The sequence below is a fragment of the Lepidochelys kempii genome, chromosome 6 (genome assembly GCF_965140285.1).
Source record: "Lepidochelys kempii isolate rLepKem1 chromosome 6, rLepKem1.hap1, whole genome shotgun sequence".
In the NCBI taxonomy this organism is placed as follows: domain Eukaryota; kingdom Metazoa; phylum Chordata; order Testudines; family Cheloniidae; genus Lepidochelys; species Lepidochelys kempii.
The window spans coordinates 111734025-111759077 of NC_136385.1; the positions used below are offsets into that span (position 1 = coordinate 111734025).

The 25053-nt window shown below is 41.4% G+C and overlaps 1 protein-coding gene across 3 annotated transcripts in view; it reads left to right on the plus strand.

The window, feature by feature from the left end:
* The window catches only part of PPP2R5C (protein phosphatase 2 regulatory subunit B'gamma), a 192001-nt gene that overhangs the window by 28680 nt on the left and 138268 nt on the right, over positions 1-25053 (plus strand). For all 3 annotated transcript variants that reach the window (XM_073349665.2, XM_073349666.2, XM_073349667.2), the window contains exon 3: positions 1996-2155. In XM_073349665.2, coding sequence (XP_073205766.1) covers positions 1996-2155 — 160 coding nt within the window. The remainder of the gene's footprint in view (positions 1-1995; positions 2156-25053) is intronic.

Here is a 25053-nt window from a genome sequence, read left to right on the forward strand (position 1 = left end):
AGCGGCACTGCTGTTACTACCCCTGAGTTGTTGCCCAGAGAGGAAGTTGTTGCCCAGAGTTCAGTTCAGCTTTCTCTTTGATAGCAGACAGTTCGTCTATAGTTTTCCTGTTCATGACAAACAAAATAAGAGTTTATTGTTGCTGCTGACTGTTAGTGATTACATGAATTGCTCACCACACACATAAAACACTAAAGTAATGAATAGATGGGCAGGCAATGCTTTGTAGTGTGTGCAGAGGTGAACAAAAAGTAGCTTAAAATTTAGGACAACAGTATTCCAGTGAAAATGCAACTGAATCTGGTTTCTTGCAGCTGTAGCTTCACGTTGATACGAAACCATATTTTGCTGGCTACCATATATACCTTATTTTAACTCCTGCTGTAGTCCGTATTATTCTGACCACTTGTCAAAGTCAGGAATCTGTGTCTTTTAAGCAGTTTTACACTTTGACAATACAAGAAATAGAAAAAGGAGGCTGGGCATTGTTTTGTTACAGAGAAGTGTCAGTTGTATTTGCAGACATGTATACTTTAGTGTAAAAAAAATGTAAATCTGACAGCCTTTTCAGTACAGATAATTCAAAAAGCATTGAAAAGTTTGCAGTAATGTCTCTAGCTAGATCAATTCTTGTTATACTCATAAAATTACCTTACTCTTAGAGTAACAGCCGTGTTAGTCAGTATTCCCAAAAAGAAAAGGAGTTCTTGTGGCACCTTAGAGACTAACCAATTTATTTGAGCATAAGCTTTCGTGAGCTACAGCTCATTTCATCGGATGCATACTGTGGAAAATACAGAAGATGTTTTTATACACACAGACCATGAAAAAATGGATGTTTATCTCCCGGGAGAGTGAGGGGAGAAAACCTGGATTTGTGCTGGAAATGGCCCACCTTGATTATCATACACATTGTAAGGAGAGTGATCACTTTAGATAAGCTGTTACCAGCAGGAGAGTGGGGTGGGGGGAGAGAAAACCTTTTGTAGTGATAAACATCCATTTTTTCATGGTCTGTGTGTATAAAAACATCTTCTGTATTTTCCACAGTATGCATCCGATGAAGTGAGCTGTAGCTCACGAAAGCTTATGCTCAGATAAATTGGTTAGTCTCTAAGGTGCCACAAGTACTCTTTTTCTTCTTACTCTTAGAGAAATTATATCCTTATTAAGGATTCTCTTCTGGAATCAAACATATTGTAATGATCAGTGTAGATGGCACTACCTGTTGGTGGAGGTGTGGTCTATATTTATCTTAATGCTAAATCTTAATGTTTTATGTTGTCTTGGTTGGGGGGTTGAGGGGTTGGGGGGTGGGAAGATGGAGAGAGAAAGTGGGAAACTGGGAGGAAGTTAAGTGTTAAGTGCTGAGAGGTACTTGCAGTGTTCAAATAAATCCTTTGATTTCTGCATACAGGTAGTGCGACTGGTGGCAGTGGCTTCAAGATGGCAAAAGCACTGACTCGGGCTGCAGGGCTAAAAATAGCAATGTAGACATTCAGGCTCTGGTTGGACTTGGAGACCCACCCCCCTGCAATTTTATAGCCCTGCAGCCTGAGCCCCGTGAGCCCAAATCAACTGACCCAGACTAGCCACAGCAGTACTGCAGGTCTCGTATTGCAGTGTAGACATACCCTAAAAATACAAGACAGGCAAAGGGTGGGGGAAAAAAAGCAATGTGACATACATACACTACAGAAATGCCTGTAAATGGGGTGGGGGGAGGGGAGTAGAGTGTTTCAAATAGATTAGGCAACACAAGTGACAGAATGATATTCCACATCTTTGGAGAATTGTGGCAAAGTCAAGACCAACTGACTGGAAAGAGCGAGCAGGGAAGTAGGTGGCTATGCAGTCAGAGGTAAGCTAGAGTAAGTTCATTAGAATTTTATTCTGTTTTTAGCAAAATCAAACTTGCCTTTAACCTAACTCTGTTTTTCGAATGTTCTGTTTAACTATCTCAACTACATTTAAATGTTTGTTTTTTTTAAACAGGTGTCAAACAAAAAAACAAACAGCTCTCCTCCCCCAGCACAATTATCTAAAATCAAAGTACCTGCTCCACAGACTGTACTGAAGAAGGAAAAACGGCAGAGTTCTTCAAGGTTTAATGTTAGCAATAACCGAGAACTCCAAAAACTGCCAGCTTTAAAAGGTATCTGTTTTTTTCCTTTTATGATCTTTGTTAAAGTTTTGGCGTTCTTAGGGGTAAGTTAATAATAGACACACACTTTAATTTCCAAAAGTTGGCTTTTCTTTATATGAAAATATAAGTTGTTGTCTATCACAGCTGAAATGAAGATTTCCTAATGCGCGCCCTCCACAACCAAAAAAATCAAGGTTGGTATATGTGTAAATGTTACTTGAGCACAGCTTGACCAGATGCTACTTTAGGGTGAAATTCACTTCTTTCCACGTAAAACCGTTGTAATTGGGTTTTGTGTGGAAGACTAAGCAGTGTTGAGAGGCTTAGATTTCACACACCCTTCCGCCATCACCTCCACTCCTCCTTTTACAGCAGCTTTTGGGCCACTGTATTCTCAGATTCAGCAGCCCTCCTCATCCTAAATACACTCAACCCCCTCCACACATCCCTATTCAGGACCAGCGCTAAACTAACCTCTGGAATTTAGTGGATGTGTCTAATCTGTCTGCATCCTTCTAGAGGGCTAAAGTGGTTTAGAGGGCCTTGTGTTAGCCCTGTGAGTATTAGTGAATTTCTCCCTTTCTGATTAGAATGAAGTCTTAAGTTTTGTGTAGTTTTGAAACCACACTGACCAGCTTTGGTGAAGAGAGAAAATTTCTGACTTTCCTTTGATATCTTGTTATTACTTGTTTCTGCTAGTGGTCCATTTTGTGCAAACTTGTATTCTAGCGCAAAACCTAAACAGTGACATCAGCAATGTTAAGGCAGAAAAACTTCCAAACATGTGGCATATATGATGTAAGATGAGCTGATCTGTTGATACAAAAGTGAGCGAGGTTGCTTTAAGGTTTTGTGCTAGAGTGCGAGTTTGGATGTGGGGTATGTATTGCTTTTTGAGATCTGTTAAAGATGGAAGTGAAAGCCTTAGAGTGGCATGTTTTAACAACAGTGTTGTAGGCAGCGTGAAAGTGGCTGAGAGAGACTTTTCCCTAAATTCTTCATTTCCCTGCTTAAATTTATTAGTGTCCTTTGAAAATGAGGAAATTCTGTTAGCTTTTAAGCCAGTGTTAACTCTTTTGCTCGTTATGTGACACTTCTTGCAATAGGGAGGGTTAGGCTCTACTGTCCTGTTTCCAAGCAGATGTCGTTAGTGATAAACAAAGGAAGAAAAATATGTTGCAGCAACTGATGTGCACTGCATTAGCAGAACAGTCTCTAAATAGAACATTTCTTTGTTTCTTTCAAGGGATGCTAACTGCTTCCTTAATAGATGCTTTCCATTTATTTTATAAAACCTGTAAATAAAAAATGCTTTAGTGCCATAGACTGTAAATAGCATTAACATACATATCTCTGTGTGTGTTCAGCTATCGTGACCATTGCACCATAATTACACGATGACAACTTATTTTTTGCATTACTTTCCATTTTTTGTGAGGTGGTAAATTTAGTACTTACGTTCACAGCACTGGAGACTGACAACCTTTCTTTACCCAAAGAAGGGTAGTGTTAGTGCAGACTTCTCCATACAATCCTGCTAATGTGATGACTCCTGTTCTGGAGTTAACACCTCTATGGAGAAGAATTATTTGTGTATTGTGATAGTAACCAATTGTGAAAGACACTGTACAAACACATAACAAAAAGATGTCCCTGCTTAAAGTTTACAATCAAAGAATAAGACGAGAGAACGCATAGGGAGTATAAGGTAGTTCAGTGTCCGTGCCCCTTCAGACTTTGGCTTCAGTGCTTAAACTGTAAACCGGGCAGTCAATGTTGATGTGAGAAACAGTCCATTAAAAACTGGCAATGATGTTTTGACCTTGGTGAGTGTCATGGAGGTAGAAAATTCTATCCTATCACCAGTCCCTCAAACAAATTCTTGGATTAACCACTGATGTGCATTTTTGAAAACCAGAATGAATTATTCTGTAAGGATTATATGCAGTCTAACACACTCTTGTTCTGTTGAGAAATAAGACTCAGTTGTAGAATGGTCTGTTGTTAATGTTATGACTTCGTTGGAAAAGTTTTCTATTATGAATATGCAAGATTTTATTCACTAATGAAATAGTCTTGATTTTCAAGTATAAGTATTTAAACAGAAGGAATACTTCTTACTGTGGTCATGTCAGCATGGTAAATGTTATATTTTAAAATATATACTCTATCCTTGTGATTTTGAGAATCTGTCCATTTAAACTCGTTTGCTAAATTAAATATATTTAGCAATAAGTTTGCTATTAGAAGAAAACACTGAACCTCTTGGATGATGATTAAATATAAAATACTGTTTCAGCACTGAAGATCACTCAGTTTTGTGCCTTTTTGTTGCAAGTGTATTCAGTCCTAGCTTTATAAAAACGTAACTTCAGTAAGATGTTATAACTTTAAAAAAAACCCTCTTTTGGTTTGGTCCCTAACATTGTCACAGTATTTTTCATCCCACTGCACTTTACGATTTGTGTGATGTATGTAATATGCACATAGAATCGTAGCAGTGGAAGGGACATCAAGAGGTCTAGTCCAGTTCCCTGCGTTCATGGCAGGATTAAGTATTGTCTAGACCAGGGTTTCTCAAACTTGCTTGCACCACGACCCCCCTTCTGACAACTTGCTTACTACACGACCCCAGGAAGGGGGACTGAAGCCTGAGCCCCACTGCCCAGGGCAGGGGGGACAAAGCCCAACCCCTCCTCCATAGGGTGTGCAAAGCTCCAGGACTTCAGCCCTGGGCGATGTGGCTCGGACTTTGGCTTCATTCTGAGCCCCAGCAAGTCTAACACAGCCCTGCTGATCCCATTAAAATGGAGTCCCGATCCAGAGTCTGAAAATTGCTGACCTAGACTATCCCTGACAGTTGTTTGTCTAACCTGCTCTTAAAAAAATCTCCAGTGATGGAGATTCCACAACCTCCCTAGGCAATTTATTCCAGTGCTTAGCCACCCTGATGATTAGGAAGCTTTGCCTAATGTCCAACCTAAACCTCCCTTGCTGCAGTTTAAGCCCATTGCTTCTTGTCCTATCCTTAGAGGTAAAGGAGAACAATTTTTCTCCCTCCTCCTTGTAACAACCTTTTATGTACTTAAAAATGTATCATGTCTCCTCTCAGTCTTCTCTTCTCCAGACTAAACAAACCCATTTTTTTTCAATCTTCCCTCTTAGGTGGTGTTTTCTAGTCCTTTAATCATTTTTGTTGCTCTTTTCTGAACTTTCTCCAGTTTGTCCACATATTTCTTGAAATATGGCACCCAGAACTGGACACAATACTCTAGTTGAGGCTTAATCAGTGGCGAGTAGAGCGGAAGAATTACTTCTTGTGTCTTGCTTACGATACTCCTGCTAATACATCGCAGAATGATTGTTAGGGCTTCCACTTGCCCTTCCTTGGTTCTTGTCACATAGACAGAAAGCAGAAGATCAGAGTCCAAAGTGCAGGCAATGCGATGTTTATTGAGGTTACCAAGCAAGCATGATCCCAGAGCTCTGTACACTGGTAGAGCTTTCCCTGTCCCCCCTCCTCTTGCTTAGCAGGCTTAATTATACCTGTAGTGCACGCCTCTAGCTCCACCCCTCACAATTTATGGTCATGGTCCGTTTTGGAGGGTCATGAGTCTGGGGGCTTCGGTAACACTTTTTTTTTTTTTAAACCTAATGGGAGGGGTAGGGAGTGAGGTTGTGTTTCAGCCAGGGTCACAGTTTCTTTGGCTTTTAGTGTTTCTTATACCTCCCCTCCACTCCCATGCACCTTGCCCCTCCCAACTGGTTGCTTGACCTTGGCTTGGGAGAGGAGTTGGACATCCTTCAAGTATACACTCGTATATTAAACTCCCACCATACCCTGCAACACTTTAACTCTCTTCCTTATCTTTTCTCATTGTGCTATAAACCCCGTCTGGCTGTGGGCAGATGAAACACACTGTCTTTATTCACATGTGTTGGTAAGGATTTAAGAGTATCAAAAGTCAAACGGTCAAACAAAACCCAAAATTCTACCTCAGGCTAATAAACAGGCCGAAATACTGTATTACCATCACTAACAATGATGTTTGCTTTTTTTGCAACAGTGTTCCACTGCTGATTCATATTTAGCTTGTGATCCACTATGATTCCCAGATCCCTTTCTGCAATACACCTTCCTAGGCAGTCATTTTCCATTTTGCATGTGTGCAACTGATTGATTGTTCCTTCCTAAAAGTGTATTCTGCATTTGTCCTTATTGAATTTCATCAGACCATTTCTCCAGATCATTTTGAATTTTAATTCTGTCCTTCAAAGCACTTGCAACCCCGTCCCAGCTTGGTAGCATCTGCAAACTTTATAAGTGTACTCTCTATGCCATTATCTAAATCAGTGGTTCTCAACCAAGGTTCTGGGGCCCCCTGGGGGGCCGCGAGCAGGTTTTGGGGGGCTGCCAAGCAGGGCCAGCATTACATGGCCATGAGCCCTGCCACCCGGGGCTGAAGCCGAAGCCTGAGCAGTGTAGCTTTTTTGGGGGCCCCTGTGACATGGAGCCCCAAGCAGTTGCCCTACTTGCTACCCCCTACTGCCAGCCCTGGCTTTTGTAGGCAGAAAACCAGTTGTTGTGGTACAGGTGGGTCGTGGAGTTTTTATAGTATGTTGGGAGGCCTCAGAAAGAAAAAAGTTGAGAACCCCCGGTCTAAATCATTGTTGAAGATATTGAACAGAACCAGACCCAGAACTGATCGCTGTGGGACCCCATTTGTTATGCCCTTCTGAAATGGCTGTGAACCACTGATAACTATTCTCCGGGAATGGTTTTCCAACCAGTTATGCATCCACCTTATAGTAGCTCCATCTAGGTTGGATTTCCCTAGTTTGTTTATGAGAAGGTCATGCAAGACCGTATCAAAAGTATAAACAGTATAAAGTCAAGATATACCACATCTACCACTTGCATCAGTGGTATATCAGTGCATCAGATCAACATTCTGGAGCTGAGAGAAGTTCAATATGCTTCCAGTACTTCTTTCATGACATACTAGGCCACTCAGAGTAATGCTAGACAATAGGGCAACAATGTATTACATCAGCCACCAAGGCAGAGCAAGATTCCAGTCCTTAAGTGCAGAGTCACTAAGACTCTGGAGAACTTGTGTACTTCCTATCGAAAAGGCATATCAGTGGTCTATCTGAATACCAGGCTTTCAGAATACCATTGCACGCTCCCCGAGCAGACGCGTCTGGCAAGACCATGGATAGGAGCTCAGACTCTTTCACAGCATCTGCCAGACTTGATGTCTACCGCAAATAGATCTCTTTGCCACCCTGAACAACTCAAATGTTGCCTTTTTCACTACTGGAGCCGTTACAGTTTAAATTCTCTGGTGATAACTCCATGGCCTCATGGTTTTTTTTTTATGCATACCTGCCAGTACCATTACTCCTCAAGACTCTCTTCTCAAGCTATGCACGGAAAGAGCGGGAGCTATTCTCATAGCACTAGCAGGGTCAGATCTCATCCACCTCAGAGGTGGCACACCTGTGACTTCCTACCACAGAGGACCTATCGACACAGACCTTTAGGTCTCTTGTCCACCCCATCCTTTCCTCTCTAAACCTCCTGGCATGGCTCCTGAATGGCTCTCAACCATGGAATTGATATATTTGGATGCAGTTCAATCAGTTCTTTTGTAGAAAGGCCAGTACTGTGCTTGCAAGACTTACCTCCAGAGTGCAAACACTTTCATGCTTGGTACTCTCTTCCATCTTCCTAAGCCTTAGAAGTTCTACTTCCTGAGTTACTGGACTGTCTGCTGGAATTAAATGTGAGAGGTCTGTCAATGAGGTCTATTTTAGGGTACATTTTGTTGTTGTTATGGTTTTCCACATACCCATTCAGAGGTTCTGTATCTGCCTGTTTGGGACTCAGCCCCCCAGTTGGCTCTCAACCTAGTTCTTAATGCTCTAAGGAATGCTCCCCTTCAAACTAATAACCACCTGCTCTCTTGTCTACCTCTCCTCTAAAACTTTGATCCTGGTCTCCTTTGCTTCAGCAAGAAGAATGGGATTGCTGAGGGGCAGTAATGGCTGACCCACCACATACCATCTTTTCCAGAGACAAAATCGTACTACACCTTCATCCCCATTTTTCTCCCTAAGTTCTTGTGGGCATATTACTAAAAACAAGAGATTCTCTTTCCTGTATTCTACCTGTAAGGGAGCAGAGACTCACCCCTGTGGCACCTCCTGCTGGTCATTGGGAATTAGCTCTTTTCCAGCCTGGAGCTCTCTCTGCAGGCCAGTGAGCCGCACAGCCCTGGCCCCCATGTCCCTCACAGACCCCGGTGCCCCTTTCTCTGGGGTTCTGCCCCCTGGCAGTACCCCCACACTCTGCCTCTGGGTCTCCCCTTCCTGGGGAACCCCCAACCCACTATCCCCACCTTGCCTCAGTCTGGCCTACTGCCAGTCATCACCGAGCTCCCGCTCCCTGGGGCAGACTGCAGTGTAAAGGCCACTCATCATAGGTAAGGGGGTTCAGACCTGTTGCCTTCCTCTGCCTCCCAGTACCTCTATGGGCCTTGGACCAGGCCTTACAGCCTGGGGAGTTGCCAGCCTGGAGCGCCCCTGCTGAGCCTGCTCCTTCCCCAGCACTGCATCACCCGCAGTACCCTGTCAGGCAGGCAGCCAGGCCCTGCTCTCTCCCAGCCTGGATAGAGACTCCTTGGGCCTTTGGCTCACAGCCTTTTCATACAGGCCAGCTGGGGCCTGATTGGGGCGTGGCCCAGCTGTGGCTGCTTCCCCAATCAGCCTTCCCCAGCCATAGCCCTCTCCAGGGCTGCTTTTAACCCCTCCTATTTTAGGAGCAGGGTAGCCACCCCACTACACTACCCAAAATCTCTGGAGAGGAATCAAGTTTTCATTCACTATATGTTAGATGGGCTCTTACCTTCTATTTAGACAGGATTAAATCATCCAGGGTGTCTCATAGGCTTTTTGAATCATTTGAAGGGCCAACCGTATTCCTATACAGCATTTGTCTAAGTGGGTTTCAGGTTGACCCAGTTATGAAAGAACTGGGGTACAGCCCTCCCACCCCCAGAAGTGACAGCACATTCCACTAGAGCTCTATCCATGTCTATGGCTCTACTAAAAGACTTTCCCATAGCAGAAATCTGCAGGACTGTGACTTGGTTGGCTATTTATACATTTACCTCTTACCTGATTCCAGAGACGACACTGCCTTGGTGATGCAGTGTCTGAAGAGTTCTTGATTTACCTCCCCAGCACCCATCTCCTCTTTGAATTAATGCTTGGGAGTCTCCTGCAGTGGAGCACCCATAGGGACATATGCTTAGGGCAGATCTATTCTTAAAATGCTGCGGTGGCGCAGCTGCACTGCTGTAGCATTTCAGTGAAGATGCTACTACACCAGCAAGGGAGCTTCTCCCATTGGTATAATTAATTCACTTCCATGAGAGGCAGTAGCTATGTTGATGGGAGAAACACTGTCTACACTGGGGGTTAGTTCAGTATAACTGTCACTCAGAGGTGTGGATTTTTCACATCCCTGAGCAACATAGTTATACAGATGTAAATTTGTAGTATCGACCTGGCCTTACAGTAACTTGAGTTCTTCAAAATGTTTTTGTCCCTGTGGGTGCTCTGCCTCCCACCGTCCTTCCCCTCTTCTGTGGAGTTTCTGGCTTCATTGTTGAGAAGGATCTGAGTGGTGGCAGGCTCCTGCCTGCTTATATCCCGTAGTTTGGAGCATGAGGTGTTCTGCACAAGTACAGGTCTGTGAGCACTGCTTTGCAGCCTCTGATCAAGAGTGCATGGGTGTGTGCACATCTTAAGGTGGAACACCTGTTGGAACAAATACATCTCAAAGAACTCAAGTTACTTGTAAGGTAAGCAACCTGTACTTGTCTCTTTCATACTTTAAGAAACTTTCAGGTATACTTTTGCCCTTCTAACACAAACAGCTCATCCCAAATGAGGACCAGCTGGAATTGGTTTTTAAATGTTATATTGGTTAAAACCTTGTTCATGTACAGAACAGTACAAAACCTTCCATGTTAAAAAAAGGTATTGAGCTGCAGATTGCACATGCATGACACTGGAATGTCACATGCTACCTTGTATATATCTGAACATTCAAATACCCCGCTAGTATTTATACAGTCAGCCATAGTTCTCTACATTTTAAGCAAGAAAATTGAGTGCAAAAACATTATATTAAATTCTCATTTATAATGTTTAAGTAGCAAGAGTTAGTAAATCCAAAGTTACAGTTCTTATTGTAACTAACCTTTTCTTTATACTGCACTACATTGCAAATACACATTCATCAATAAAATTTAAAATATATGGCACAACACACAATGCTAAATATATGAAAGGGGTTGATTTGTGATTGTGGAAAACATAACTTCAAATTTCCTCACCTCTGCATTTAAGTTCTCAAATTATTGCAATGTATATGCATGTGTAATATATAATAAAATTAAAATTGTGTACTTTGCTCTGGAATTCACAGTATTAATTAGTAGTGGTATTCCCATAACAGACTTCATGTAGGGTCCTAACCTGTATAATCTATTAGTTCCAAATTACTGGTATAGTAACAGTGTACAAGATTATTTTAAAACGTTAGGATTTCCCCCCGGTCTTCCTAATCCTACTGTCCTGTTGCATTGAGTTTTGGGAAAACAATTTAAATAGCCTTTTCCCGTTAAAATAGTGAGAGTTTTGGTGGAGGATCTTATGAATTACATGCTTGTTCTTTGCACATTAGACTCTGGCTGTAGAAAGCTATATATATTTTTTGTTTAAGGTGGTGTGGAGACATGGGTGGTGGCTGAAGCTTCCCATGTGGGAGGCTAGCTCCCTGTCCCGCCTCTTCTGCCGATGGCCTGCCCACACTGAACCCTGCTCCGCCTCTGGTCCTGCCCCTTCCCTGCTCACTGCATCCTGCCACGAGAAACCCCCCCAGTCCTTCCTCCTCCCCTGCCCGCCGTGAGACCCCCCCCCATCTGCCACCAGACCCCTCCCCTCGCCTGCTGCTCGCCTGGTCACCCACCCACCACAAGACACACCCCCACCCCCACCTGTTGCTTGCCTCCTCACCTGCCTTACTTCTGTGCTGCCTTTGGAGCTGGGCAGTGGAGAGCGGTGGCTGTCGGGCGGGTGCCCAGCTCTGATGGCAGCGCCCTGCCAGCAGCAGCGTAGAAATAAGAGTGGCAATGCCATACCATGCCACACTTATTTCTTTTTTCAGACTAGCAGCCGTGTTAGTCTGTATTCGCAGAAAGAAGAAGAGTACTTGTGGCACCTTAGAGACTAACCAATTTATTTGAGCATAAGCTTTCGTGAGCTACAGTGAACTGTAGCTCACGAAAGCTTATGCTCAAATAAATTGGTTAGTCTCTAAGGTGCCACAAGTATTCCTTTTCTTTTTACACTTTGCTGCTGCCTTCAGAGCTGGGTGGCTGGAGAGTCGTGGCTGCTGACTGAGGGTCCAGTTCTGCAGGCAGCAGTGCAGAAGTAAGGGTGGCAATACCATACTATGACATCCTTACTGCGCTGCTGCTGGCGGCTACTCAGCCTTCAGAGCTGGGCTCCCAGCCAGCAGCCACCACTCTAGCTGCCCAGCTCTGAAGGCAGCGCGCCGCCAGCAGCGGTGTAGAAGTAAGGGTAGTAGTGCTGCAACACCCTCGCCCCCCAACCCCCCGAATAACCTGGCGACCACCCTACAACTCCTTTTTGGGTCCGGATCCCTACAATTACAACACCATGATATTTCAGATTTAAATAGCTGAAATAATTAAATTTACAATTTTTAAAATGCTATGACCGTGAAATTGACCAAAATGGACTGTGAATTTGGTCGGGCCCAAAATGTAAGGTAGACAGAAATCATTCAGATCAACTCAAAAGTTTAAAAAAAAAAATAGATTCGGCAACTAAAGCATTAATTTTAATGTGATTTATTTAGAATTAACTCCGTTTATATGCCTTTTTTTTTTCCTCCCTTACACTAAAACTAAGACTCTTGTCTCACTCAGATGAAATAGAAAGAAATATGAAACTGTCATAAGTTATGTGAACTTAGTCTTTGTTTTGAAGTCACTAGGGGATCAAACTTACGCTTTTCCATATTTCTGCAGAAATAGTCTCCTGCAATCCATACTTTTAAAATCAGTAATATGTTACTCTCCTTTTTGCATTCTACTGAGAAGAGCGTATTTTTCCCATACCAGATCAGAGCAATGTATGTAAATCTTGGCACCTATTGGACAGCATTGTTCTAGCACCTTCCTGGTTGCTGAACTGGATAAGAAAGGAGAATGAAGTGGCCAAGATAACAAGGGACATGAATTGAAATAAAACTGTTGTCAGAACTCTGGCATTTTATAAACGGTACACATGTTGTTTTAAAAAAAATAGATGCCCCTATTTCACCTTTGTTCAAGTAATAATATTAATATGAGTAAGAAAGTAAATTAAGGTTTAATTTAAGAAGTCAAAATAAATTAACTCCTTAAAAGGACACTTCTGAATCTTGAAACTTAATATTAAAATTTTGTACTACCGTATGTCTGTTTTCCCTAGCATAGTTTAATCTTGCTAAGGCATGTGTTTCTTCAGGGCCCACTTGCAGTTCTGTTACTGACTCTGCAGATTTAATTCAAATTCAATGGGATTTTTGATTACATAGACAGGTGGAAGTGCTTAAATCAGTGTGTGCCATCTAGTGGGACAAACAAGTGTAGTCTGGAAGTGTATTATTTTGACGTAGCCATGTTGTACTGAGAGTAGGGAGCAGTTGGCAGTGTGCAGTATGGTCTGATTCCCTACAGTACTTACGGAGCAGATAAGAAGAACTGTTAAATACCTTACGTTACGTTGAGAACTTTCTTTTTTTAAAGAAAAAGAATGAGAGAGAAAATTTTATACCCTGTCAAGTAGGGTTCTTTACCAAGTCTAACTTTTCAGTGAATATTCTGTGTAAACTAAAGAGAATCACAAGGGTGTGTCCTAAATTGACAAAATAAAAAAGGGTTTTCTTTATTTGCCTTGTTCTAGAGTGTTGCAGGATCTCTTGCCAATGTGTGGTGGTCTTCAATAGGTAATATCGTATGTAATCTGTTTTGGTCATGATGATGTACTGATTCAAAAAGACATTTTATGTCAGCATGTGTTTTCTTTAAAGCAGGATGGAAATTTGTTTCAGGTCTTATAAGAGGCTCTCATAATACGTTACCCTTTTAACAAAGAGGTTGTCTACATTGAGCCACAGAGCAGACTGATGCTATGAATTGCAGAGCTCACCAAAATGCTGCAATCTAACTGCCCCATGTGGATGCTGCTGCGAACTAAGAGGTACATACTTCACGTGAACTAGATACCTTTTAGTTCATGCCAGCAGCACTCATATGGGACAGTTAGATTGCAACACTTTGGTGTGCTCTGCAATTCACACCACCTTAGTTTGCTCTGCAGCGCAGTGTTGATGTAGCCTAAGGTGACCATTGCCAGTACTCAGCTTAGAAAAGCGAATTGTGATTCGGTTTTTATTTTCAAATACAGTTCACAGTTTATTCCTAGAAGTGTTACTTACCTCTCAAAATTGGACTTCTGGCCTTGGAAAAAATGGATCTGGCTTTCAGATAAAGGTCTGTATCAAGGTAGGATGAAATGAGTTGTTAAGCTGAAAGATGTGCCCATGGACTTTGCTGTGATGCCTACTTTTGATTGATCTTTTAGTGTCTGCAAATACAGACTAACTTTGGAATGCTGAGCATATGACTGTGCCGTTTTCTTGATGTCAAATAACTGCATGTGAAACGACTGATTAGAGTCTAGTTTATCTCATTTTTGCTGAAGATCTTGCTGTGCATGCTGATCAGTCCTGTCTTGAGTTTTGGTGAAGAGAACTGTCATTTGATTGACTTGTTACTTTTTTATGCTAATAGCATAAATTTTAAAAATCACATTAAAAGAGAGTGTGTGTGTTTGTAAGGATGTTGCTTTTTTGAGTTGAAGACAACTTTAAGTTTTTCCTTTTAGTCTGAGATTCTAGGTATATGCCAAAATCCAAGCCCACTTTGGTGAAAGACTTCGGAAGTGAAGAGTTGTGGGATGGTGCCTCAACTTGTCTGCCTTATAGCCAAGACTGGGATAGGGAAACACATAACGAGTTAAACCAGCATTCAGTGTCTTGGATTTATAAATGACTGGATAGCAAATAAGTTAGTTCTGGTAGTTTTCGTCTTTGGTAAAAATTAAGTCTGACAAAGATGCTGATCCCTCCAAAAAGAATCTGGAAAAGTGAGACCACTGTTGTAGCAATTAAAGACAATAAAATGTTCCTCGATAAAGTGGAAGATCTGAAAGTGGAAAAACTTGAGGATTTCTGGAGTGCCCAGGAACTGAAGGAGCTTGTGCAGTTCTCTGAAATATAGCGAGATGTATTACATTAACTACAATACTCAAAGTAAAACTACTTTTAATCTTTTATTTTCTTTTTTAATAAATACCTGACAAGATGTTTTCTCCCTATATGCTAAAAGGGAACATTGCTCCTGTTTGAAACAATGGATGAAAATGGGTGGAATTTGGTTTTGGGGGGGTAAAACTGACCTTGATACCAATGTCTTGTTAACTGTCCCCCTTCTTCTAAAAACAAATAAACAAATCAACAACAACAAAAACCTTTTCACCAAAGTATAACTTAAATGAATGGGATTATGAGCAATCCTGTGAGTGGAGTTTGAGAGTCAATGTCTTTTTTTTTTTTTTTTTTACCTGGAGCTATCGTTTCTCTTCTAAGCAGTTGGATATATCAAATAATGCAAACGCTATAAGAGACATCAACCAAAAATACTTGTTAATATTAGGAGAGGGTAGGTTTGGGTGACAGATGAACTGAAGAAGGTAGATGCAAAAGCTAACAATGTTGGGAATCATTAAGAAAGGGATAGATAAGACAGAAAATATATTGCCTCTATAAATCCATGATATGCCCACATCTTGAATACTGCATGCAGATGTGGTTGCCCCATCTCAAAAAATATATATTGGAAGTGGAAAAGGTTCAAAAAAGGGCAACAAAAATGATGAGGAGAGATTAATAAGATTGGGACTTTTCAGCTTGGAAAAGAGACTACTAAAATGGGATATGATAGAGGTCTATAAAATCATGACTGGTGTGGAGAAAGTAAATAAGGAAGCATTATTTACTCATGACACAAGAACTAGGGGTCACCAAATGAAAATTAATATGCAGCAAGTTTAAAACAAACAAAGGGAAGTATTTTTTAACACAATGCACAGTCAACCTATGGAACTCTTTGGCAGAGGATGTTGTGAAGGCCAAGACTATAACAGGGTCCAAAAAAGGACTAGATAAATTCATGGAGGGTAGTCCATCAGTGGCTATTAGCCAGGATGGGCAGGGATGGTGTCCCTAACCTCTGTTTGCCAGAAGCTGGGAATGGGCGACTTGGAATGGATCAGTTGATGATTCTGTTCATTCCCTCTTGGGCACCTGGCATTGGCCACTGTCAGAAGACAGGATACTGGGCTAGATGGGCCTTTAGTCTGACCCGGTATGGCCGTTCTTACATATTTATGTTCTTGTGATGTCTCTCGATGAAAGTTGGCAACTATGGAAGCTTCATGTACAAAACTGATCAAATCAGCTTATTTTAAATTGTCATTTCTTATTTTAGCACTTATATAATATTAAGCACTATTTAAAAAAAAGTTATAGGCAAAGTATTTAAAACAAAACCCATGTAGTTTTACATTTTTCCACCCAGCCACAAGGAATATGCAATTGTACAGAAGATTTTAGGTTTAAGCAAAACTGAGTTTTGATTTCAGGTGCCTTACCAAATGCTTACTTATTACCCAGTCAGAAGCAGAGTTAAGAGAAAGTACTCTAAGCCTGTTACTGTCAGTGTTTCCTACTGAACTCATTTCCATTGAAAATTGGGTAGAATCCATTAAAAGAAAGATTTAAAAAATGTTCTTGCCTTATTTTCGTTTAATCTGACTTTTCTTTGCATGGATATGAATCTCTTCAAAAACATTTTTCTATGATATTATTTACTAGCATGGCAAATTTGCCAATCACTTCCTTGTTTGTATCTGTATCTCCAGCATAATCAGTCAGAACTCTGGTAGCATGCTGGATTCCTTCTTTCATAAAACCGTCATTATAAAATATTAACTGTAGTGCAAGAGTATAGTTGCTAGATAGCCGGGCTGAATTAATGTATTGGCACCATTGGCCTCACGCCCCAACTCCTGCATCAAATGCTGATGTCACACTCTTAAACTTACCTTTGTTTTTTAAATAATGACTCTTGCTAGCGCTCATGACTTGAAAATGTAAGCAGTGTAACCAAAGCAATGGTGCATATCTGATTTTCAGAAAGGCTAAAAGAACAGTTCTGAGGTGTGAGTTGCTCCAGGCCTTCCAAAAGCATACGAGACAACTGTGTAGAGAGCCCCAAGGGTGAAAGGGCTCCCAAGTAGGTCCTCTCCTTGGGTGGGGGCTGAAGTCAAGGAATGGTGGTCTTGGAGGGAAGTTCCAGTTTCACTGATGGTGCCCCCTACTAGTCCAGCAGACAACTCTCAAGGTCCCATTTGGGGATTTGCCTAGTACTCTGGATGTTCTTAATCTATCCCCGTAGGTCACCAGTGTTTGGATAGTTGAAGGTATTTATGCAGTTCACAGTGCACCTGAGCAAGGGGAATATGTATCCAGTTTAACTCGGTAATTTGTAGTGTTAAATGTAAGCAATAGGTTATAAAGACTTGCATCTGTACATGATAGTTAACTCTCCTTTCCTATACAGGCTTTTTTGGACTCCAGAGATCTCTTTTCATTTCTTCTCCCCACACAAGGCCATTCAGTACATATTTGGCCTAAAATGTTTTTTTTCTTTAAATCTTGTTTTGAGTCATAACAGCCATGTGAATATGGATTAGTCTGTACCTGGATTTCCTGTCTCAATTTTGTCTGTTAACTTTTTTCAGTTCATCTGTCCTTCGATAACTTGTGCTTTTGAGTATGTTTTTCAGGATGACAGGTTAATTTTTGAGGAATTTACTGTGTATTTTTGATCCCCAGAAATCCACATGTTCTGTGGCATTTATAAATTCTATCAGTTGAGTTGAAGGACTTTAAGGAAATCTATGGAGTAGCTCTTTAAAAATTGTGCAGCTGTTCTAGCAAGCAGGATTCTAGTATTGCCATTTATTTCAGCTATTGGCTGGGATAAAATCATTATACAAACTTATGAAGAAAAAAATTGACACGAGGGGTATCGATAGCTTCCCTTGACAACTATTTTTATATATTAAAAAAAAGGCAAATGTCTGTGAATGAGAAATATAATTCAAGAATTTGATGCCTAATCAGTGTATATATAATATATATTAGAAATCTGAAGCTTTGAAATGAAAATGGAGGGACACTTGCTTTTGAACAAACCTCACTCACTAGCAGTGCTGGTACTAGCCCATTGGGAGCTCTAATCAAGAATATTTTCCCCCGCCCCCCAAAACAAATACTAATAATAGAGGGCTCCCATGAGCTGCATCGGGCTCTCAGCAATTGCTTAGTCTGCTTATGTCGAGCGCCACCTCTGCTCACTAGAGAGCCAAAAAGTTCCCACTTGAGGTAGCTGCCAACAAGGCTCTACCAGACCAGGTGGATTTATCTGTAAAAAGGAAATCTGTTGAGGTTGGTGGATTCTTGCATATCAGAGTATTGGTACCAGATTCCACCAAGAAGGAACAGTGGCATATAGAAATAAGGAGCCCTGTGATATGAAGGCTGTGTGCTCAGTGTCAGAGTGGATTTTCAGTGGGCTGCAATAAAGTGCAAAAAGCTCTAGGTGAATGCATTTCTGGATTCTGACCTCTGCCCTAATTGAAGACATTTAGGCTGCCCCTCCTTTGTGCAAATACTGGATGCAGCTCAGACTTGTCCATGGGACTTGGGCACATACTTTCTCCCCTCATTCCAGAATGTCTGCTTCTGGATGTAGCAGCTAAGCACACACACCTTATCAATTACCATCCTGATTTTTAAAACCATTTTTTGGTGCAGCAATGAACTGTATTCTCTCTCTCTTCCCTTCCCTCTCCATCTTTCTGACTGATATTTTGAGGAAAGAGGGATCCATTTGCCAAGCTTCCCCTCTTGCTTCTTCCACTATTCCCCTGCATGACCAAATAGAGCACCTCATAACCTCTCTCTGCTCCATTTCTAAGAAGACCCAGAGAGGGTAGCTCTGCCACAGTGCCCCCACCCCACAAATCTTCTCTGTTTAGGGGGAAAGGCTCAATCTTCATGGCTTGTTGGAGGCAAGTAGAAACATCCAAAAGCTTCTCAGCCCTCTTCAGCACTCAAGATGTAGCAGGTAGGTCTAGCCTCACCAATTAGATTGCCATCAGATTCCCCCCTTTCCTCCATAATGTTGGACCTATCCAACTTAGTGGGGAAGTGCTCCAGGATCTCCTCAAATAGGAAAGATGGCAGGGCCTCTTTATTACCTTTCTCCAGAGAGGAAAATTTGGACTCCCTAAAGGATGTACTCCTACTTTTCCTCTTCAATAACATATTGAACAACAGGAGTATAAAGATTTGACATCCTTGCTGCAGACTAAGCCACAGAAGGGAGCACTGTTTAAAAAGAAACTGATCTACAAAATCTCCAAGACTCCACAAAACACATGGGGTAGAGAGCTATGGGGTGTTCTGGATTTTCATTCTCTTCCATTAGCTCTAGCTCTTCATTCATGAAATAATTCTTCATTTCAGTCAGTGACAATCCCAAACCAGAGAATTAGAAGAGAGCCTTTCCTTAAGATGTGTGAGAGATACTTGGAGGTGAAGATGGTAGTCACCACAGAGATCCAACCAAAAGAGAGATGAATCAGCCAAGTCCAAAACAGAATTTGCATATTTCCATGGGCTCTGAGGCTGGCAGTGGGACCCAGGATGGCAATGTATGTGGCTGGATACTATCTCTGAATCAAGTCAGGCAGTGGATGATTACTATGAGTAAATCTGTGCCTTAGAATTCTTTGGCAGAATCATATTTGGTCCTGCTAAGCTGATGGCTGATAACAGAGCAATGAATCTCAACAGAAGCTCAATGAATCATAGACAAGGGCTGGAAGAGACTTGAGATGTCATCAAATTCAGCTCCCTGTGCAGTGGCAGGACCAAGTAAACCTAGACTATCCCTCACAGGTATTTGTCCAACTTGCTTTTAAAAGCTTCCAGTAATGGGGACTCCATGACCTCCCTTGGAAGCCTATTCCAGATCTTAACTACCCTTTATAGTTGCAAAGTTTTTTCTAATATCTAACCTAAGTCTCTCTTGCTGCAAATTAAGCCTATTACTTCTTGTTCTACCTTCGGGGACACGGAGAACAATTAATCATCATCTTCTTTATAACATCCCGTAACAGATTGGAAGACTGTTATCAGGTCTCCCCTCAGTCATCTTTTCTCAAGACTAAACATGCAGTTTTTTTTAACCTTTCCTCAGAGGTCAGGTTTTCTAAAACTTCTTTCATTTTTGTTGCTTTCCTCTGGACTCTTTCCAGTTTGTCCACATATTTCCTAAATTGTGGTTCTCTGAATTAGAGACAGTACTCCATCTGGGGCCTCCCCAGTGCTGAGCAGAGCAGGACAGCTATCTGCTATGTCTTACATACAACGCTCCTGTTAATACATCCCCAGAATCATATTAGCTTTATTTCCAGGTGCTTCACATTAATGACCTTCTATTCAGTTCGTAGTCCACTAGAACCCCCAGATTATTTGCAGCAGTTCTACCAGCTAGCCAGTTATTCCCCATTTTATAGTTGTGCATTTGATATTTTTCCTTCCTTACTTTGCACTTGTCTTTATTGAATTTCATCTTGTTGACTTTAGACCAGTTCTCCAATTTGTTAAGGTCAGTTTGAATTTTAAATCTGTATCTAAAGTGCATGTAGTTCCACCTTGGTGTCATCTACAAATTTTATAAGCATACTCTCTACTTCAGTGGTTCTCATCCAGGGGTATGTGTACCCTTGAGGTATGCACAGGTCTTCCAGAAAATACATCAATTCATCTAGGTATTTGCCTAGTTTTACAGCAGGCTACATAAAAAGCACTAGCAAAGTTGGTACAAACTAAAATTTCATACAGACAATGACCTTGTTTATAGTGCTCTATATATTATTCACTGAAATTCAAGTACAGAATTTGTACTCCGGTTGATTTATTTTATAATTATATGGTGTAAATGGGAAAGTAAGCAATTTTTCAGTAAGTGTGCTGTGACACTTCTGTATTTTTATGTCTGATTTTGAAAGCAAGTAGTTTTTAACTGAGGTGAAACTTGGGGTACACAGACAAATCAGAAAGAACACAATAGTCTGGAAAGGTTGAGAGCCACTGCTCTACTCTATTATCCAAATCATTAATGAAGATATTGGGTAGTACCAGGCCCAGGACCGACCCTTGCGGGGCCTCACTAAATATGCCCTCCTAATTTGACAGCATACCATTGATCACTACTCTGAGTATAGTTTTTCAACCAGTTGTGTAACTACCTTATAGTAATTTCATTGAGACCACATTTCCCTTTCTTACTTATAAGAATGTCATGAGGAACTGTGGCAAAAGTCTTACTAAAATCAAGGTATATCATGTCTACTGCCCCTCCCCCCACTCTACTTGGTCAGTAACCCTATCAAAGAAGGACATTAAGTTGGTTTGGCATGATTTGTTCTTGAAAAATCCGTGCTTGACTATTCCTTATAGCCCTGTTATCCTTCAGATGCTTACAAATTGATTGTTTAATAATTTTTTCCAGTATCTTTCCAGGTTTAAAAGTTAGGCTGACTGGTCTATAATTCCCTGGGTTCTCCTTGTTCCCTTTTTAAAGATAGGTACTATGTTTTCCCTTCCCCACTCTTCTGGGACCTCTCCCATCCTCCACGAGTTCTCAAAGATAATTGCTAATGGATCCAAGATTGCTTCAGCTAGTTCCTTATGTACCCTAGGATGAATTTAATCAGGCCCTTGATGACTTGAATACATCTAAATATTCGTTAATCTGTTCTTTCCCTATTTTGGTTTGTATTCTTTCCCCTGGTTGTTAATATTAACACTGTTACGTATCTGGTATTCATTAACCTTCTTAGTGAAGACTGAAGCAAAATAGGCATTAAGCACCTCATCTTTCTGAAGTTATTAGTTCTCTTTCCCTGCTAAGTAGAGAATCTACGCTTTCCTTCATCTTTCTCTTACTCCCAGTGTATTTAAAGAACTTCGTACTGCTTTTGATGTCTCTTGCCATCTGTAACTCATTTTGTGCCTTAACTTTTCTGATTTTGTTCCTACATACTTATGCTGTTCTCTGGTACTCCTGAAGCAATTTGACCATGTTTCCACTTTTTTGTAGGATTCCTTTTTTGATTTTCAGGCCATTAAAGAGGTCCTGATAGAGCCATATTGGCCTCTTAGTATTCTTCCTATCTTTCCTTTGCATCAGAATAGTTTGCAATTGTGCCTTTAATACAGTCTCCTTGAGAAACTGCCAGCTTTCCTGAACTGCTTTTTATCTTTGATATTCTTCCAAGGGGACCTTACTTACCAATTTTCTGAGTTTGTTAAAGTGTGCTTTTTTGAAGTCCATTGTCCTTATTCTGCTGCTCCACTCCTTCCTTTCCTTAGAATCATGACATCTATCATTTCATGATCACTTTCACACAAATTGTCTTTCATCTTCAGATTTGCTCAATTCCTCACTGTTAGTCAGAATCAAGTTTAAAATTTGCTCCCCCTCCTGCTTACTTCCTTCACTCTCCGGAACAAAAAGTTGTGTCGATACATTCTAAGAACTTATTGGAAATTTTGTTTTGCTGGATTACTTTCCTAACAGATGTCTGGGTAGTTAAAATCCTGCATTACTACCAGGTCCTGTGTTTTGGATAGTTGTTTTTAGAAATGCCTCATCCTCCACCTCTTCCTGATTTTGTGCTGTGTAGTAGACCCCGACTGTGATATCACCCCTATCTTTTAATCCTTTCATTTTTACCTTGGGACTAACTGGTCTGCCTCCTCACCTCCTTTTGTATCTCAGAACAAATGTATATATCTATGGATAAAGCAACCCCTTCTTCCTTTTTTCCCTGTCCTTTCTGAACAAGCTGTATTCATGTATACCAATATTCCAGTCATGAGACTTATCCCACCAAGTCTCCTTGATGCCAATGAAGTCCTAATTTAGCTTATATACTAATATTTGCACCTCTTCCTGTGTATTCCCCATTCTCCTCACACATGTGTTCAGACATCTAAAATGTTGATCAGATTCCCCCACTGATTCAGTGTGCAAAGATGCTCTTCCCCTTCTTGGCTAGGTGGACCCCATCTCTTCCCAGCAGACCACCTTCCAGGAACAGCATCCCATGGTCAAAGAAGATAGACAAGAACACCACTTGCGCTTCAGACTCCTTCACCCTAGCTCCCAGAGCCCTCTCGTCACTGCTAATCTGGTTGGACCTGGCATTATCATGGAGGAGTTCAAGGCCACATACACAGGCAAAGATTCCCCTCATACTTGGCCACAATAAAGTTGCAAGTGATATGACTTATCTTATTCTGTGTTAAAATCTTTATCAAGGAGCACTAAGTGGAAAGTGCCCAGAGCACAAAATGGCTCTAAATCCCTCCTTCCAGCCTAAGCAATCAGTGTGACTGTAACAAGTGTCCTTCTTCCCAGAAGTAGGTGGGCACATATATGGCTCCATTCAACATAAACATGTTATAGCAGGGGAGTGCAGAAGAAATATGACCTGGAGCTCCAGTCTCTCCCACATCCCTTCTTCAGGCCCTTTCTTAACTACAAGAGATGACAAAGTGCCAAACTTTTTTATAAGGAATTTTGCACTTCCTGAAACTATGGGCAGTAGAAGCTGTTCCTCAATCAAAATGGTGTTTAAGGTTCTTCTGTTTTCTTCATACAGGAGGAGGAGTTTTGGGCTTAGGTAGTCGAACCAGTATTTACTTTGGTTGGATTCAGGTTTGAGTTCAGTTGTGTTCAGGTTCAGTTCCAGTTCAAACCACCAAAAAAAAATAATGGTTTGGTTATTGGTTTGAACCCATTCAGATCAAATTTCAATCTTAGTGGATGTAAATTCAAAAACGAGTTGAAACTTAAAATTGATACTGTTTTTTGATTTTTGACCTTTTTATTTATTTTTTTAACTTTATGTGTTAAGTTAAACACTAAGAAAACTCAAGTAGTCAAATAAACACGACTATTGTTTATGAACAGTTTGTACGATAATACATAATAACATCTTCTGATATTTGCTATTTCATATTGGACCTCTGCAGTGAAAGGATAAATTTGAGTTTGAGTTTGAAGACCCTGCTTCAAATAGAGCAACTGGAGGGAGAGCTGTGCCAAGGGTTGAGGATGGATGGGAAGAAGCCTGTGTAAGGGGAAGAAGGGTTGGATAGCCATTACATTTTTTTTTCTTGGTCTTGAAGAATTACTGTTAACCTCTGGGACCAAGAACATTCCACTTCTTTTATCACCAGGTGTGATTCTCAGAGATGGTTGATCTGTGTGGCCCCTTGCTGCCTTATGTGGTGTGCAGGCAGCACCTAAACTTCCCCTCTCGCTCCCTACTCTTGTGGGCTAGTCTCCTATTGTCATTCTCATCTCATTCTCTTCTCATTATACTGGGGCAGGCCTTTCTGGTAGCAATCACATGCCTATTTGTTATTTTGTCATCTTGTTTTATAATGAAAATAAGATTGCAGTAGTTTTTTAAAATATTTATATTAAAATGCTCAACTTTTATTTTAACCAGTAACCCATTTTTTTTCAAGTTCAGTTCTGGTTCAGTAGGTAGGACAAAACCATAGTTCGGGTTTGATTCTGGTTTGCGTAAAAATACCGTTTTGAGCTGGTTCTCCGGTGTCAGTTTGACTCTCTATCTGGGGTGCCCTAGACCTCGAAGCTGAACAGGTCAATGGAGCCAGTACTCAGGATGTAGAGACTGCAGTAATAGTGGAAGGAAGTCTCTCTCCAGGACAGCACTCAATGTCAGTGCCCCTGAAAGAAACCGAATTGTGTGTATGTGTCAGGCCATGTCATTGGTAGTTCCTCTATGTTGCCTACAGAAACCATCACTATACTACAGAACATTGTCCTTTTGTCTATCTTCTGCCCAAGAATGTTCACAACTGTATTGGTGATGGTGAGGCTAAGGAGTCAGGGAACTCATCTAAATCTCTGGTAGATACCCAATATTATGTTGAGGTTCCTTAGAGTAGCACATCTATCGAAATAAACAGTTAGACTTAATTTTTTGTACTAGTGTACAAACACATGAGACTACTGCTCACGTACAGTGTGTTTATCTAGACCAGTGGTCCCCAAACTGTGGGCCATGCCCCTCGAGGGGAGCATTTCAAGGCCCGGGCCTGCCACCATGAGGGGTGGGGAGGGAGTGCCAACCAGCCTCGCTCTGCGCCCAGCCGCAGCTTGGGCCACAGCTCTGCTCCTGGGCACGGTTCCTGTCCCCGCTCCTGTCCCCTGCCCCGGCTTCCAGCTGCAGCTCCGGCCCTGCTCCTGGCCACAGTTCCCAACCATGCTTCTTGCAGGGGGAGCGGAAAGGTTCCTTTACGGGTAATGGGGGAAGAAGGGGTGACAGCAAAAGTTTGGGGACCACTGATCTTGATTCTCTCTCCTTTTTCCCTGACTTCAGTTTAAAATATATTGTACTAAAGTGCAAACTACTTTTTTTGATTTGTTTGAGGGCATGGGGACTCTACATGTTTTGAGGCTTATTAAATAATATCATACTGGTCATTAATTTCCTTCTCCCCAACATTACATAGACAC